The sequence below is a fragment of the Lithobates pipiens genome, unplaced genomic scaffold, assembly GCF_037356315.1.
Source record: "Lithobates pipiens isolate NorthernLeopardFrog02 unplaced genomic scaffold, aLitPip1_a1.2 Scaffold_3, whole genome shotgun sequence".
Classification (NCBI taxonomy): domain Eukaryota; kingdom Metazoa; phylum Chordata; class Amphibia; order Anura; family Ranidae; genus Lithobates; species Lithobates pipiens.
In genome coordinates this window covers 9579617-9596807 of record NW_027507790.1, presented here as the reverse complement: position 1 = coordinate 9596807, position 17191 = coordinate 9579617, and the positions used below count along the sequence as shown (strand labels likewise).

General features: G+C 41.7%; 1 protein-coding gene across 2 annotated transcripts in view; it reads right to left on the bottom strand.

Annotated features, from left to right (window-relative positions):
* Positions 1 to 1626: 1626 nt before the first annotated feature.
* Positions 1627 to 17191, bottom strand: part of DTX1 (deltex E3 ubiquitin ligase 1) — a 128167-nt gene continuing 112602 nt past the window's right edge. For both annotated transcript variants that reach the window (XM_077461247.1, XM_077461249.1), the window contains exons 8-10: positions 16817 to 16978; positions 14893 to 14982; positions 1627 to 9744 (exon numbers count right to left, since the gene is read on the bottom strand). In XM_077461247.1, the coding sequence (XP_077317373.1) occupies positions 9526 to 9744; positions 14893 to 14982; positions 16817 to 16978 (471 nt within the window). In that variant the 3' untranslated portion in view covers positions 1627 to 9525. The remainder of the gene's footprint in view (positions 9745 to 14892; positions 14983 to 16816; positions 16979 to 17191) is intronic.

The window sequence follows — 17191 nt, the reverse complement described above, 5'->3', positions numbered from 1 at the left end:
TGTACCCTTCCCCAGATCTGTGCCTTGATACAATCCTGTCTCAGAGGTCTTCAGACAATTCCTTGGACTTCATGGCTTGGTTTGTGCTCTGACATGCACTGTTAACTTTGGGACCTTATATAGACAGGTGTGTGCCTTTCCAAATCATATCCAATCAACTGAATTTACCACAGGTGGACTCCAAGTTGTTTCAAGTTGTAGAAACATCCCAAGGATGATCAGTGGATGTACCTCAGCTCAATTTTAAGTGTCATTCTAAAGGCTGTGTATACTTATGTACATGTGATTTCTTTTTTTAATACATTGGCAAAGATTTCAAACAAACTTCTTTCACATTGTCATTATGGGGTATTGTTTGTAGAATTTTTAGGAAAATAATGAATTTAATCCATCTTGGAATAAGGCTGTAACATAACAAAATGTGGAAAAAAGTGCAGCGCTGTGAATACTTTCCTGATGCACTTTACCTAGCACGTTAATCTTTGGTCCACACTGCTTTTATGCAGTGGGATAAAATGCCTTTAGCAGCAGTCCTGTTACATGCAAGAACTTGTAAATGAAACCTGTACTAAAAAAAACAAAAAAACAAGAAAAAAGATTGCTGGCAACCTTCTGAAAATGCTGATTGCCTGGCTGTCTCTGCGATCCCCCCCCCCCTTTTCCCTAGTCACTGGACTGCAACAGTCAGATGACTCGTGTCTGTCATCCAGAAAGTTATGAAGCCTTTGGATTAACATGACTGTCTAGCAATCTAGCAGATTTCCGACTTGGCAGCCCACAACAAGAAAAACCTATTAAAGGCCTGTTAATGCAAAGTAAAACACAAGTGTGCTAAAAGCATAAAGTCCACTCAGTGTACCTTTGTCTAAATTTTATGTAATTAATTTTAGGCTTGCTTCTACAGGAGCCTCATATGTGCTGCTAGGTAGGATTGTTGCTTGTCATATTCTTTAAAACCTTGATTTCTTACTCTATCCAAGACAGTGCTAGCAATAAACCTAAAGAGTACAGGCGTAAGAATGCCATCATATGTCTCAGCAATTGGTTTACTAGTTTATGGATGGAGGGGTTTTAGCCAATGGAGAGAATTGGTGACATCTGTACTTTATCTGGTATTCTCAGCAAGTAGGTCATGTCCCACGTGAAGTATGCTTTTAAACTTTAAGCATATTTTCCTAGCATGCCCTGTTTTTTTTTTTTTTTTTTTAACCAAGTTTGAATGATCACTAGTAGTTTGTTTTAATGGCTGTCTGCTGTCAATACAAAAAAACAGTTTACATAATATCATTATTTCCTCTCCTTGAAATAATTTGGAAATGTTTTTTAAAGTCTTATCTCTGTGCTTCAGTGACTCTGTCTTTAGCATATGGTAGTTGGAAGCTGCTATCTTCAATACCAGCAGGGCATTTCTGCGCCATCTATCAGTCAGTGCTTTGATCTTACATAAGGAACCTTGCGATCTGGAAACCTGAAACTTAGCTGATGTGAAAGCTTTATCATCTCTATGATTCTACTGACTTGTTCTGATCCAAGGGCTGTTACTTCATTATGCTATATATTTACATCTTATCTGGTGTAACAAAAAATGTTTTAAAGCCATTATCAAACATATAACTCACATACAGATGAATTCCAAATGGATTTTATTCACATAAGCAAGGACATGCCGAGCGCAAATAGGATATGGGGGTGAGGGTTGCTCCATGCACGTCTTCATACTCTGCACTTGTACATCTTCCTGGATTACAGCTTCTTTTTATTTTTTGGGCAGGAAGGATTGAAGCCCTCTTCTTGTGCTTCAAAGACCAAAAGAAAACAGCCTCCATGCCACTCTATGCGTGATCTCAAAACAATCCCTTAATGGATACTGATATCTGTATTGAATAGTATCCCAACAGACTGAAATACATATGCAAGTAATAACAATCTAAAACCAGACCTCCTTACAAATTATGGAGAACACAATCCTGAAATTGTTTTGTTTTCGTCTCTCAGCTTGTCAGCCTTTAGTCAACTCAACATTTTTAATGGTGGCCATGTAGTCAAACATTTATTTTTCACTTACACATAAACCGTAAACAGCATGATTTTGATTTATGGTTTTGGGAAATTCAATATAATAAACAAATTTATCAGTTAAAAGACCTTCTGTCTTGCATTCGTTTTCAAGTCTACCGTGGGTTTTAGACGGGACCAGTCTCCATATTGCATTTTTTTATTTGTTTTATGTTTCTTTTATGTTTATGAGTGAGGGCCATCATTGCTCGCTTTCAAAAAATGCTAGTTGCCGGTTACCATGCTGAAACACTGGATCTAATTCTTGTAGTGTCACTGACATGGAGCAATTTTGTAGATCACAAACGTCAGAGTTAAGTCTACGTGTTTTGGGTCTGTTCCAGACACAAAGTATTAAAGCCAGAGGGTCAGTATAACCGCCTCTGAAGAATTATTGCAGGAAATTCTTGTCTTTGTAGTACCAAGTGAGGAAAAAAAACTAGTGGATAGCCCTTATCCCTACAAGACACTACTTATAACTTAAATATTGTTTTTGGGTGAACTGGCCGTATAAATAGTCTGTAGGATTACACTATATTATTGAAGTTGAACTTCTGGCAAGTTGCTAAATACACGGTTGAATTATATATGTGGGAACTGTTACCTACCAATATATTTGTGATTTTGTGTAGCCAGTTGTCCAATTTGGAAAACCCTGCCACACAGGATAGAATGGTCCTTGACCTTCATTACAGTAGCATCAAGAATTGGTCAAGAACACTTGTCAACACAGACTGCTTAATGGACAATGAGGGAGCAGCAGTGGTGAGGACATCTCCCTGCTCATGCCTCTTAGTGGCATAATCACAGCAAAGGTGTACTGCCTGAATGCTTGTTAAGTACTTTTTCTCTTTCCCAGTTTGAGAGCTGCTGTAGAAGGAAAATACAAGGCTGGTTAAAAAAAATAAATGAAAAACTCCGTACGAACACTAGTTTAAAATGCATTTAATTGTGTTTTTTTAATGCATAACCACAGCTATTTGTGTTATGGTTGCCTGCAGTTCAGCTTTAAACTGTTGTAATGTATAATTTTATATTTTTATATAATTTTAATTTCATGTCAACACTCAGCTTGCATCATGTTCTTTAATAAGATTGTGAACAATAGGGAGATTACTACCTGCCTGACAAAAAATAACCCTTATCATAAATATTCCTTGAATCACCCACCTGTAAAATGTGGGGATGGTCAGTGGCTTATAACCCCACTTTAGAACTCAAGTATATATATGTATACACACACACACACATACAGGGCTCAAAATTTCAAGTCCTGGGCTACTAGCCAGGCCTCAAGTGTTACTCGCCACCAGTTGTCCTGTTCGACCCCTGCCCAGCCCCTAAACATGCCCTCATAAATGATCTCATGAAATGACACTTAAATGTTTTATGCACAATTAAGTTATCAAAATAAATAACTTTATCCATGCCCAACAATGCAGCCTTCCCATGTCCGCCAATGCAGCCTGCCCTTGTCCACCAGTGCAGCCTGCCTGTATCTGCCAGTGCAGCCTGCCTGTGTCCCTAATGCAGCATGTGTCCCCAATGCAGCCTACCTGTGCATAGGAAGAGAGGGGAGAGCCCCTGCCTGGTTGATTAGAGCGCCAGGAACAAAACAGCTTTCATTTCAATAGCTGTGTGTTCCCCGACACGCGCCATCATATACAGCCCCTCCCCCTTGTCTGGGGAACTTTGATAGACAAATCACCCATCCAATCCTGGGACGGGTGATCTGTCTATCGAAGTGCCAGGACAAAGAGGAGGGGCTGTATATGACGGGGTGTGGTGGGCAACACACAGCTATTGAAATGAAAGCTGTTATGTTCTCGGCGCACTGATGAAACAGGCGGTGGCTCTCTTCCCTTCTGATCGCTGGGAGAACGGCTCCCATACAACCCAGGCTGCTGGCGGTGCTTTCTCCCCCCCCCCCCTGCTCCCAGGCAGCCCACACTCACCAGCCCTCAAAATCCACTAGCAAAAAGTGAGCAGGCGAGTGGGATTTTTGAGGAGTGTGTGTGTGTGTGTATGTATGTATGTGTGTGTGTGTGTGTGTGTGTGTGTGTGTATATATATATATATATATATATATATATATATATATATATATATATATAAAATGTGTGTGTGTGTGTGTGAATATATATAAATTTTTTTTCAGCAGTCTGAAAGGAAAAAGGTGAACAGATTCCTCCATCCACACCATGTAGCATGGATGGCCGACGTCCTCTGCTAGGCTATTGTATTCTGACAGCGGTAGCAGCGCCTGTATCTGATTGGATGCAGTCACTGTTCAGCCAACATTTTTCCACCTTGCTTCTTTGATTTTTATTTTATTTTTTCCTTCAAAGGATGTTGGACAAGAGGGAACAGGGCCACCTGCTAAGCAAATTTTGTTTGGTTTATCAGGAAAAGGATGAAATGTGACCAGTAATAATAGTATGGTGCTTTCAACAGCTGATTCCAAATTTTCGGATTACAAAAACAGGGATGTGCAGGCTTTTAAATGTTTGACATACGTGAACACAACGTATGATTTTCGTAGAATTAGTACAGTTTTCGTCTGAAAAAATCATAAGAGCAAGACTACGCATACTCAGAAACGAAAGAACACATACAAATCAATTCAACACATTATATCACTTCTGATTCATACGAGAATTTTTGTAACCTCTTCACTTTCGATATGAGACTAGCATGCATCAAAAATTAGATTAAAATTTGTCCTATAATCTGATCATGTGTACCTGGCTTAAGGCTTCACTCTGACCTGCAGAACTTTTTGAGTATTATGATCACTTGTGTTTATTTTATTTAGGGCCTCTGAATAGCAACTTATACACTTATCTAGACATTTGCCCTGCAGATTCTGATAATTTAAATTGAACCTGCATCCAGAGTTTGCGCGCTAAAGTATTCTAATATTCTGAACAAGTAGTAAAATCACTTTAGAACAAGCCTTCATTCATCTAAGCATTGTAAAGAAATTAATATTCAAAATTCACATTACAGGCACTGTTTTTTTTATGAGAACAGAATCTTGGCTAATCCACAGAAGGTGAACTGTTAGACACTGAAACCAAAATACAAAATAAAGCATGTAGATATGGATGGGTGAGTTTGCTTTGAATAATAAAAATTAAAGTAGGTCCAAAGCTCCTTTGGCCCTACTTCTCCTGGGGATCACACGAGTGTACTTTGTTCTGCATTCCTGTGACCTGTATTCAGCCGACAGTGGGCCAAAGCCTGCTGTTGGAGGATGCTACTCAGCCAGTCAAGAATCTGGAGAGTTAACTACTTGAATGTCAGGATGCACACAGATGCTTAGACCGGTAGCTAGCTCAGCCTCTCAGCACATCTCTAGAGCCTGATCCAGCCACTCCCTCCCCCTCAACAACATGGCACTCCAGTTAGCAATGGAAAGGCAGCTAAGAGAGCTGGCGACTGACCACCATTGGCTCACTGATGACTGAGAACTGAGCAATCTGATCGCTCAGTTCTTGGTATAGAGGTGGTGGGGGATTGATGTTGCATCCACCAAGGCAAGTATACATTTTTGTTTTTCTTAAAATCCTGCACTTCTCTTTTAATTAGATAGCGGTTTCAGTTTGTGGTGTTCAGATGCAATTGAGTTCTGCTTTAGGACTATAAAGATGGTTTTAAGCCATTTGGAACCAAAGCCAAATTATATTGGCATTTCCTGCAAGAGTAATTTCCCATACAAGGGACAATTTTCAGGGAATGAGGTCTAAAGTAGCACTGTTGCCTGACTACTTGTGTACATCTCGGGAGCGTGTCAGTGTACTGAGTAATAAAACCAAGCTTAGGTGTAAAGATGGTTATATCTTCGGGCAGTACTTTCTTTATTCTGTACACAAAAAAGTTTGTGGGTAGTTTAAGATAAGTTCTATTTTATTTTATTTTTTTAAACTTACATTGGTCCAGTTTGGCTTGATTCAAGTATCCATATCTGATATTTATAGGGCTGCTGGGGATGGTGGCAATCACTGTAGTAGTTTGCACTACATACAGTGATAGCCATGATCTTCCGGTGCTGCCCCAGCAGCTATCCCTCTAAACACTGAACATAGGGTTGCTTGCTCAAATCACCCTCATACAGGGAACACCTTGTATTTTTTTTAGTGAGGATAATGACATCATCCACTCCTACTTTCTTAATCCATGAGAGAACACCTTATATTCATTCTCATTCTTTGAATGGCGGCAGTGCTGAGTAATTACACCCTGTAGTCAGTGTACAGAGGGAAAGCAGCTGAAGCAGCACCCACAAGATCCCTGCTATCAATGTATGTAGCGTAGGCTACTACAATGATTTTCAGTATCCCCAGCTACCCTCCTGAAATGTGATATCGATACCTAACCAAGCCAAGCTAGACAAATGTAAGTTTGCAAAAAATATAATTCTTGGAATTCCGCTTCACAGCGAAAGGTTTGTAGCTGGTTGTATTAAACTGTTAATAATCACAGCCTGTGTATGATCAGCTTCCAAGTTTTATTATCAAAGCTTAATTGATTAAGCTGGTGTTAGAAGCTCATTGGTTTCTATGCAGAAGTGAGCCAGATTTTGCACTTTCCAGCTTTGAGAGTGCAAAATCTGGTGGGGCTGTGCATGGTAGCCATTCTGCTTCTAACTTCAGCTTGTTCAATACTATGCACTAGACACTTTTACAAACGTGTAGTAGAGTGACAGTAAAGCTAAATAACTTGAAAGAAAAAAAAAAACTGGAAGCTGATTGTGCACTCTCCAGTTTTAGTAAACCCTAAATTAGGGTAGGTGTATTTTTTTTCCTTGAGGGAATAGTCTTTAGGTGGTCAGATATTTAAGAAAATATGAGAGATCATAAATGGTATATGATTTCTCAAAAAAGTAATTTTGAACCATAAATCAGCTTACAAGTAACTTGTGACTGCAGGCTGTATGGGCCATTTACAGTGTAGACTATCCAGAGTAGCAGATGCCTTGCTAACCATTATAAAATGTCAGAAAGCGTTTACCAAAAACTTCGTAGCGTCTTTCATATTGGATATAAATGTTAGTGGTGCCCCCACTGCATTTATGGGTGAATTTTGTTATTCTGACAGATTAGATCACAAGCAGCATCAACGTGTATCCGGACACTATACAGGCATACCCCACTTTTAAGTACACATTGGGGTTTATTTACTAAAGCTGGAAAGTGCAAAATCAGGCTCACTTCTATATAGAAACCAATGAGCTTCTAACCCCAGCTTGTTCAATTAAGCTTTGGTAATAAAACCTGGAAGCCGATTGGTTTCTATGAAGGAAGCCTGATGTTTCATTTTCCATCTTTAGTAAATAAACCCCATTGTGTACTTAAAAGTGGGGTATGCCTGTAATTATGATGTCAGGTGAGAGCTTCCTGTAATGTGGCAGTACACCGCTAAACACCCACAGGGCACTGTGTGCTAAGAAAAAAAAAACTACATTCTTGATGCTGCATTTGTCATGCTCAATAGAGTCACTGTGGTTTAAACAGTGGTAGGATTCAGAGTCCTATCACATGTAGAGAAAAAGTTCATGTGTGGAAATACCATGGAGTTTCCTTCTAGAAAAACACTCTTTAATTTCAACCACATTTTGTTCTGATAGATGCACTGCAAAAAACGTCTTGCATATCGCAAACCTGTTGGGAATTTTACACTTCTAAAAGGAAGCACTCTGCTTGAGAACAGATACCATAAGGTGCCTTTTGTCACCCTGGTTTTTAAGAAACAATGCTTCTGGGTACGTAACGTAAATTGCACAAGTGATTACGTCCTTCACATTTGGTGAAAGCCTATGCACAACCTGACTGTTGTGGGTGGTAGTGCAATGCTTTGTTACAGCAAATTGCACAATTAATTATTTTTTATTTTTTTACTTGATTGAAGTGACACAAAATAACACTGCGTTTAACTCTATGCACTGCAGTGTATTGTGTGCATTTCTACGCAGCGTACACTACTACACATGTATGGTGTGAACATCTGCCCTTGTGTTGATCTATGTAGATCAATACAGTTCAAGGGAAATACTGTAGTGTAAATGAGCTCTTAAAGTACCCCCCCCCCCCCCCCATCTTCCCAGGTGCCCTATAACTCTAGCTGTGACTTCAAACATTGTGCCCCCACCCACCAAACTGGAGCTAGGAAGGAGATGGCTGCTTTGCTGTCTGTGAGTCCAAGCACTTGTCTGAGGCAAACATCTGCACAAATAATGCAGGGGGAGGTGAGGTTGACACATCTACTTTGTCCCATCAGAAACTGAACACTGTAAAAAAAAAATACTACTTCTTAAAGTATAAAATAATAGCTGTCAGGTTCAGTCTAAATATATTTTTTAGTAGAAATGGGGAACATCTAAAGAATGGTTACTCCACCTGCCATAGAGGTACAAATAATAAGACTGTAGAAGCCTGGATGTTGTATAGAAGATTCTATGATTTGACAATGAAACAGTTTTTAAAGAATGAATTTTGACAGAAAAAAGGCAATGCATTTGTACTTTTTATAAATGGATATATTTATGACAAATCTGCTACATTTTAATCATGAATATCCAGATTCACCCTTTACTTATTAACATAGTGCAAAGATGTGCAGTAACCTATACCAGCTAGCAATGTTTCAACAGATACATCAAAACTGTTTTTGATTGGCTGATATGGGTTACACCAACCACTCAACCTTGCACTATGTTATATACAGTAAGTCCAATTCTGTTTCCCAGCATGCTGGCTCATTTTCTGTATTCCTTATTGCTCTACACTCACAACCTTGTAGCAATAGCCATAGCGAAGGTGAACAAATGTGTATATATATATATATATATCATTGATTTGTGTAGCACACACAGACACAACATGTACTTTGGTCACGCAAAAGATGAGAGACAGGAGGCTGCTCTGGGTTTTGGCTTTGAAGTAGTAGTAAGAAGGATGCTAAACACTCATATCGGTTTGTGGGTGTGTTAGAATGGTCAAGACCTTACACCTTGCCATTAACCAGGACTAAATGCCAACCACAACATAAATGGTTTATATAGCATATTAGTCTAATGCCCAAAGTCCTGCACACCTTGGTGAATTAGCGCTGTTTCTCCCATGTTCATTGAGTTAAAGCAACTTTCTGCATTCAGATTGCCTTTGTCCCAGTAATTTCATGCTTCGTAAAGTGATTCTCTGCTATTTGCACTGCCTATGAGGCCTGAGATGCTGTGGAGAGTGCTTCCATGCATCACTGAAATAAGAAAGATTTTAAACATCTCCAATTCTCTGCAAAAAACATCACACATTTGCCCTTTAAATAATCAAGGCAGTATGGTGGAGTCTCCACTTCTGGTAGGATGAAACCCCCTGAAAAAGAAGGGGCAATACTGAGCAGGACAAAGCTGATAAGGCTCTGAGCCAGCCGCTGGGCCTATGTGTATGAAAGGGTCCAGCATACTGATTACTAAAGCCGATCTTCAGTGACCCCCTGCAAAGTAAGTTCGGCTAGCACATTGTCCAAGTAGTTGGGATCTGGATATCCATGCCCAGTAAGGTTCGATCCAAATTCAGTCTTATGATGAATTTCATTCCATACCACTGTGTTAGATTCTCCTGTCGTGCTGGAGGTACCAATGGAAAATATCAGGCGACGATCCCATGCTGCTACCAGCATACGTAATACCTGTAAATCATAGCATATTTTAAAATACAAGCAGACCTAAGATACATTTTATGGCTCTACCAGAGGGCTAGTTTCATGATGCTGGTAAGCCTTGCGGACATCTGAGTACTGAAAGGTTTGTAATGACAAAAACAGTTCCTACAAGATAAAATACACAGAGACTTTGAAGGCTAACACGATTGATGACTAGATAACAAGCCAAACTGCTTTTTATTTGAAGTTGTCAGTTTGACTTTTGAATGTCTTAAATGACCTCCCTCTCTAATTTTTAAAACCTACTTCCTTTGTCTACATGCTCTGGGCTCCAGACCTATGGATTGCACTCTGACTTTATGATTTCTAACAAGCCTGTTGCAAGGTACAGTTTAAAGTAGATTTAAACCCAATAACAAAAATGCAATATCTTGCTGCTTACCAGTTCTTTGATATGGTGGCAAAGTACATTTTCTGCAAGTACAGAAAAATTCCTGTTGATCCTGTCAGAAACCCAATGCCCTTATAACTTCCTATGTACTGTACCAAAATCCCAATAGGTATCAACCTTCCTGGCTATATTCTGTGGAATTCAGAATGCCCCCCCTCTATGTAATGGAGACGAGAAGAGGGACAGGTGCTCTTCTATAGACACAGTAGAGTGGGTAAATGTTGTCAACCTAGGACAGCATATGCGTTACTGGCAGGATAAGCAGGTGAAAATATAGGAAAAGGAAAACAAATGCAGCCACCACATTTAAGGACTGGTAAGCTGCAATATACAGTATAACATTTTTGTTCTTGGATTGTACTGAAAGAACCTAGGATGGCACTGCTGACTTGCTTCTAATATGCTAGACCTCTGTCTGGCTCTAGCCTGAGCACTTTTACTCACTGACTTGGAATAAGCATACATATAGTAAAAACCAGACAAAATCAGAATGCCTTAATTCTGTGGAATTATTCTGTGGAGACCCAATTGGAACAGACTTATTTATTACACTACATAACCCAACCATCCTTGGGGTTGTTCACACTTTATTAATCACCTTAACTTTTTAAACTTGATTAAAAAAAGATCAATGTGAAATGTGTGTTTTCTTTGAAAAATAAAATTCTATTCTTTATTATGTCTTAAAGTGTTACTATAACCAGGACACTGCATTCACTATATCTGGTTTCCCACAGTACACAGAAGATGGAAATGCAATAATTTTAGGAAATATAAACTGCTAAATACCTTATTTTCATCAACATTTAGAGTAGGGGTTTTCAAACTTTTTTCAAAGAGGGCCAGATTTGATGAAGTGAACATGCGTGAGGGCCGACCATTTTGCCTGATGTTCTTTGAACCATTAAAATTCGGTCTAAGTGTGTTTGTTCGAACACTATTACGCTGCCCAACAAGATCTCTCTTGCCTTTGTGGATGTGTGTGAGTAAAGAGATGAGCTTGGGCATGTTATTTGGATATAACGTATTTTCTCTGCGGCCTCTTTAATAGAAAGTCCCGCCTCCTTTGAACAGTCACCCAATGGCAGTGCCGGTGATGGGACTTCCTATTACAGGGGCTGCCGTGTAAACAGGAAATACTCCTGTATGTACGGCACTCGTCCTGCCTCCTCCCTGTCTCCTCCAAGGTAGCCAGCATATACAGTATCTCACAAAAGTGAGTACACCCCTCACATTTTTGTAAATATTTTACAATATCTTTTCATGTGACAACCAGTGCTGTGTCTTGACCTAGACCAACAAGGTCTAGGCCTAGGGTGGCACTTTGCGGGGGCGGCAAAAAAGCCGCCCACCCCCACAAAGAAAAGCTCCCCAGCTTCTGCGGCCACCTCCCACACAAATAAAGCCCCCAGAAGCTCGTTAACATTATTGGCAGGGATCGGATAGGAGTCCGCGAGTGGTGCTTGCAGTGTTGGCGGCAGCCGCAGACTTTTTTCTTTTTTTTTGATGATGACTGTTCTGCACTCAGTCTCTCCCCCTAGGCTGTACAGGTCTCTGTAAATCCATTCGGCCGGGGCATGGCGCCGCCCCCTCCTTACTCCTGCTGCGGACTGATCTCTGAGGGAGGGGTTGAAATTCTGTGCAGAGCCAGCAGCACGGGTCGTGGGCCTCGCTGTGGGGGAGGAAGGAACTGGAAGGCAGCTCAAGCTGCCCAAGGAGCCAACTGACTGAATCTGAGTGGAGTCGAGCAGCTAGAGAGCAAGTCATGGCAGTGTGGACTCTTGTCTTGTTGTTCTTCTGACTGAGGGGGCACTAGAGCTCTGGGAGGAACTGGTCTGGGACTGGGGGTCAGTGCAGTGACCATCGCAAAGCAGGAGAAAAAGCACAGAGCCGAGGAGGAAACAGATTTGCAGAAGTTGCAGGTCTGTTTGATGCAGTGCCAAGCAAAGGGAAGCATTTGCTTTGCTTGGCACTGCATCAAACAGACCTGCACCTTCTGCAAATCTGCACTGGTTATGTAGCAGCTAGAAGAGCCCTGGCCTGTACTGATGATTGCAGAATGCAGATATGATTGCAGATACAATCATCATTATCATTGCACATGCTAAAACACCTAGGTAGGTACCCAGACCAGCACCACCTTCTTTCCTTGTTTTCTCCTTCTTGGCTCTGTGCTTTTTCTCCTGCGCTGCGACGGCCACTGCACGGACCCCCAGTCCCAGACCATTTCCTCCCAGAGTCCTTCACAAATTTTTGAAAATGTCTGCCACAGCCTTGGTCCGTGCCTATACCCGAGTATGTGCCCGGGAGTTGGGAGCCACTGACGCCCCCATAAAAGTGCAGGTGACTGGCACATGAACTGGTGGAGGCAGAGCCTAATGCTTCGCCTGCCCTCCTCCGCACAGCATCCTTGCATTACATCTTCTGCCCAGTGCTTGTCTCTCTTAGATGATAGGAGAGAGAGAGGAGGACGACGGGAGCCCCCATCCCCTCAAAAATAATTTGCACTGCCATTAGTGTCTAAACTGGCAACAAAAGTGAGTACATCCCTAAGTGAAAATTTCAAAATTGGGCCCAAAGTGTAAATATTTTGTGTGGTGAAAAGATTTTTAAGAAAATATTTTTTGTTGGGCATGGAGTTAACCAGAGCTTCACAGGTTGCCACTGGAGTCCTCTTCCAATCCTCCATAACAACATCACGAAGCTGGTGGATGTTGGAGACCTTGCGCTTCTCCACCTTCCGTTTAAGGATGCCCCACGGATGCTCAATAGGGTTTAGGTTTGGAGAAATGATTGGCCAGTCCATCACCTTTACGCTCAGCTTCTTTAGCAAGGCAGTGGTCATCTTGGAGTTGTTTGGGGTCGTTATCATGTTGGAATACTCCCCTGTGGCCCAGTCTCCAAAGGGAAGGGATTAAGCCTTGTTTCAGAATGTCACAGTACATGTTGGCATTCATGGTTCCCTTAATGAACTGTAGCTCCCCAGTGCCGACAGCACTCATGCAGCCACCGATCCATCACACTCCCACCACCATGCTTGACTGTAGGCAAGACACGCTTGTCTTTGTACTCCTCACCTGGTTGCCACCCCACACGCTTGACACCATCTGAACCAAATGGGTTTATCTTGGTCTCATCAGACCACAGGACATGGTTCCAGTAATCCAAGTCCTTAGTCTGCTTGTCTTTAGAAAACTGTTTGTGGGCTTTCTTGTGCATCATCTTTAGAAGAGGCTTCCTTATGGGACGACAGTCATGCAGACCAATTTGATGCAGTGTGCAGCATATGGTCTCAGCACTGACAGGCTGACCTCCCATTCCTTCAACCTCTGCAGCAATGCTGGCAGCACTCATACGTCTATTTCTCAAAGACAACCTCTAGGTATGATGCTGAGCATGTGCACTCAACTTCTTTGGTTGGCCATGGCAAGGCCTGTTCTGAGTAGAACCTGCCCTGTTAAACCGCTGTATGGTCTTGGCCACCAGGCTGCAGCTCAGTTTCAGGGTCTTGGCAATCTTCTTATAGCTTAGGCCATCTTTAGGTCGAGCAACAATTCTTTTTCAGGTCCTCAGAGAGTTCTTTGTCATGAGGTGCCATGTTGAACTTCCAGTGACCAGTATGAGAGAGTGAGAGCAATAACACTAAATTTAACATACTTGCTCCCCATTCACACCTAAAACCTTGTAACACTAAGGAATCACATGACCCTGGGAAGGGAAAATGGCTAATTGGGCCCAATTTTAACATTTTCACTTAGGGGCGTACTCACTTTTGTTGCCAGCAGTTTAGACATTAATGTATTATTAATTTTATTACTGGATTTTATGCAGTATAGGCACTTATTTTTAATGTGTTACATAGCTATACCTGCAAAAGGGGCCAACCTGAGGTGACCTAGCAGGACTTTTCTGACTATAATTCCACGAAAAATATCAGTGTTGTAAGATGAATGGTAAAAGCAAAGTTGCTGTGGTTATGCTATTCACACAGATTGGCAAGGTAGTTGTCATATACACCTGTTACATTAGAAAGTACTTTATGCAAGGGTAAATGTAATTTGACATTATGTCGTGGGGTAAAGGGCAAAACTCTATTTGAAGGTTTTATTTTGGCTTTACTTCTTACTTCTCCTGTGACCCACATACTTCTTTTGTGGGTCACAGGAGTGCACTTGTCCTAAGTGCTAAAGCGTGCTGTTGGCTGATGTCACAGAGGCGGTCTGGCCTTTGGAAGCACTCTGCCACTAATGTTGGGCTCCATTCAGGTGTCTGGCTAGTAGTTGGCTCAGCCTCTCACCGCCCTATGTACTGCGCAGCCTGATGCTTCAGTAAGTGCTGGAGAGGCAGAGGAGAGAGCCATCTGACAGTTGCCGCTCTCTGCTCAGTGAAGACTGACACTGAGTGATCAGTGGTCATATGATCACTCAGTTCTTGGGCTTAGAGATGGTGGGGGACAGCTGCACCAGGTAGGCGAATATATTATTATTATTATTTTTTTTTTACTATGCCCACACTTTGTTTACTAAAGATCAGATCACAGTTTAGGTCTTATACATACAGAGATCCTGAAACATTACGCATTCCTCATACTGGTTTATCCCAGTATGTGCTGCATAAAGGTCATCATATAGGATGCATTTTGCAGAGATGACTATATTGCAGGCTTTTTTTGTAGCTATATTAGAAAGGTTTTGTTTTTGTACATCCATGACCATGGCACTCACCTTTCTCCCTTTATCATTATCTGGCAAGTAACAGTGCCGTGGAAATCCTCTGGCTGTGAACTTCCGTCCTGGGTTAGGATGCTCAGGCCCCTAAAAATAGAGATAATATTAATGAGAAAAACAAATCCCGTGGACCGGCATATCCATTATGTTTTTAAGGCAATAAATAATAATATTATATTATATTTTATTATATTACGGCAATAAAATCCCACTTCACAACGGACATAAAACAAAAGTGCCAAAGTTTAACTTGCTCGTATGTCTTTAGGCTCTGGATATAAATGTTTTTTCTTTTTTTCATTTTTTAATTTAATGAACATTATACCATCATGTAAATGTCTACACCTTATCTGTCTAAGTCCAACGCCAGTGAATCTCCCCCCCCCCCCCCCAAAAGAGTGGGGAGGGGACAAAAACACATTGTTAGGTTTTTATTGAAATTTGTTTTCCCATTATGGAAATTTCCTCTCATTCATGTCAGGGCAGAAAGTGATGGAAAATCTCTCCAGTGGGGGACACAGACTGGAGTAAAACACATTTCAATGTGTTTCTATGTCCGATTATTATTACTGTTCCTGTCCTGTAGACAACCTCTTCACTTTATTCTCATCCTGCTGTCACAGGGATAGGAAGCGTGGTGAAATCTCCCCAGTGGTGTAATGGACAGCAATAAATACTTGTCCAAAGTCTTTACAAAACTGACTGAAGTTGTGCTTGAAAATGCCACCCCATTCAGTAAAATAAAATGTTAACGTGACAAAGCATCATGGGCTGTATCCTTAGCATAATCATATCTGCTGTGTGCAGGGCAGCCATCAGAAATTTTTGGGCCCCTTACACAGCGTTAGACCCGGACCCCCTGCCCCGAGCCTGACCACCAACATTTCTCAGGGCTTGCCTATGGACCATCCTAGTGAATCCACACACCGGCCACCTCACCTGTACACACTCAGCCCCACCCCCCCAAACCTGTATATTTGTCAGCCCTCCTCCCATCTGTATATAAGGCAGCCCCCCTCACGTACACCTGTGTATATGTCAGCCCCCCCCACACCTGTATATATGTCAGTGCCCCCTCACACATGCAACTGTATATATGTCAGCCCCCCTACACACACCTGTATATATGTCAGCGCCCCCCCACACACCTGTATATATGGCAGCCCCCCTTACACACACACACCTGTATATATGTCAGCGCCTCTCCCCCACACACCTGTATATGTATGTCAGCGCCCCCCACACACACCTGTATATATGTCAGCCCCCCCCACACACACCTGTATATATGTCAGGCCCCCCACACACACCTGTATATATGTCAGCCCCCCCCCACACCTGTATATATGGCAGCCCCACATACAGAAATCTGTACGCACACACACCTCTGGCCCCTCCCTGTACACAAACAGCCCCCCTCCCTTTCCTTCACAGCCCCTACTTGTAGCTTCCTACCTGGTCCCAGCTCAATTTTACAAAGCTGACATATTGCTAAGAAGCATAGTACAGGCAGATCACTGTCACACGAGGGGTGCACATGCACATAGTAGCCAGAGGTGGCAGAAAAGAGCTTGATGTCTAAAATCAATGACACTAGAACTGCAGAAATTGTGAGATCGTTTCTATATTGCACAGCACGGATCCCCTTCACCCGTCCTGCCTTCTTCTGTCCTGAGCGGGCCCCTTACAGTTATAACGGCTGTACCCCCCTGATGACAGCCCTGGCTGTGTGTTTAGCAGTGATATAGCAAGTTGTGCATATACAAACCATACCTAGAAAAGCAATACCTACATTAATTTTTCTGGAAATTTACATTGGATCTGTAAAATGCATTAGATATCAAGACAAAATGTGAAAATGCAAGAGAAAATTAATCATTAAAACTGTTTCAAATTTATCATGTTAAGTCATGGCTAGTACCTGCATTCCGCTGGGGATATCGTACACAATGCGAATAGTCTTACACTCCGAGTATCCCGGCAGGGAGTGAGGAATGACATGAAACTCCATTTTCCCTGGAGGCTGTGTACCTGTTTTCTCTCCATAGATTGCTTTGCAGGTGGGACACTGCAAGCTGCCATCCTGCAAAGATACTTTTTATAAATATAAAGAAGATCCAACAATTCTTATCCCATGATAACATGTAGTGGAACATAAGCCTCTATTCTTCAGAGACACGTAAAGACATCATATGGAAACAGGAAGTGATGATGTCTACACTTAAATAAATACACTTTTATCCTCTATGGAAGCTTGTTATGACCATCAGTGAGTAAACTGACAATTTCTAATGTA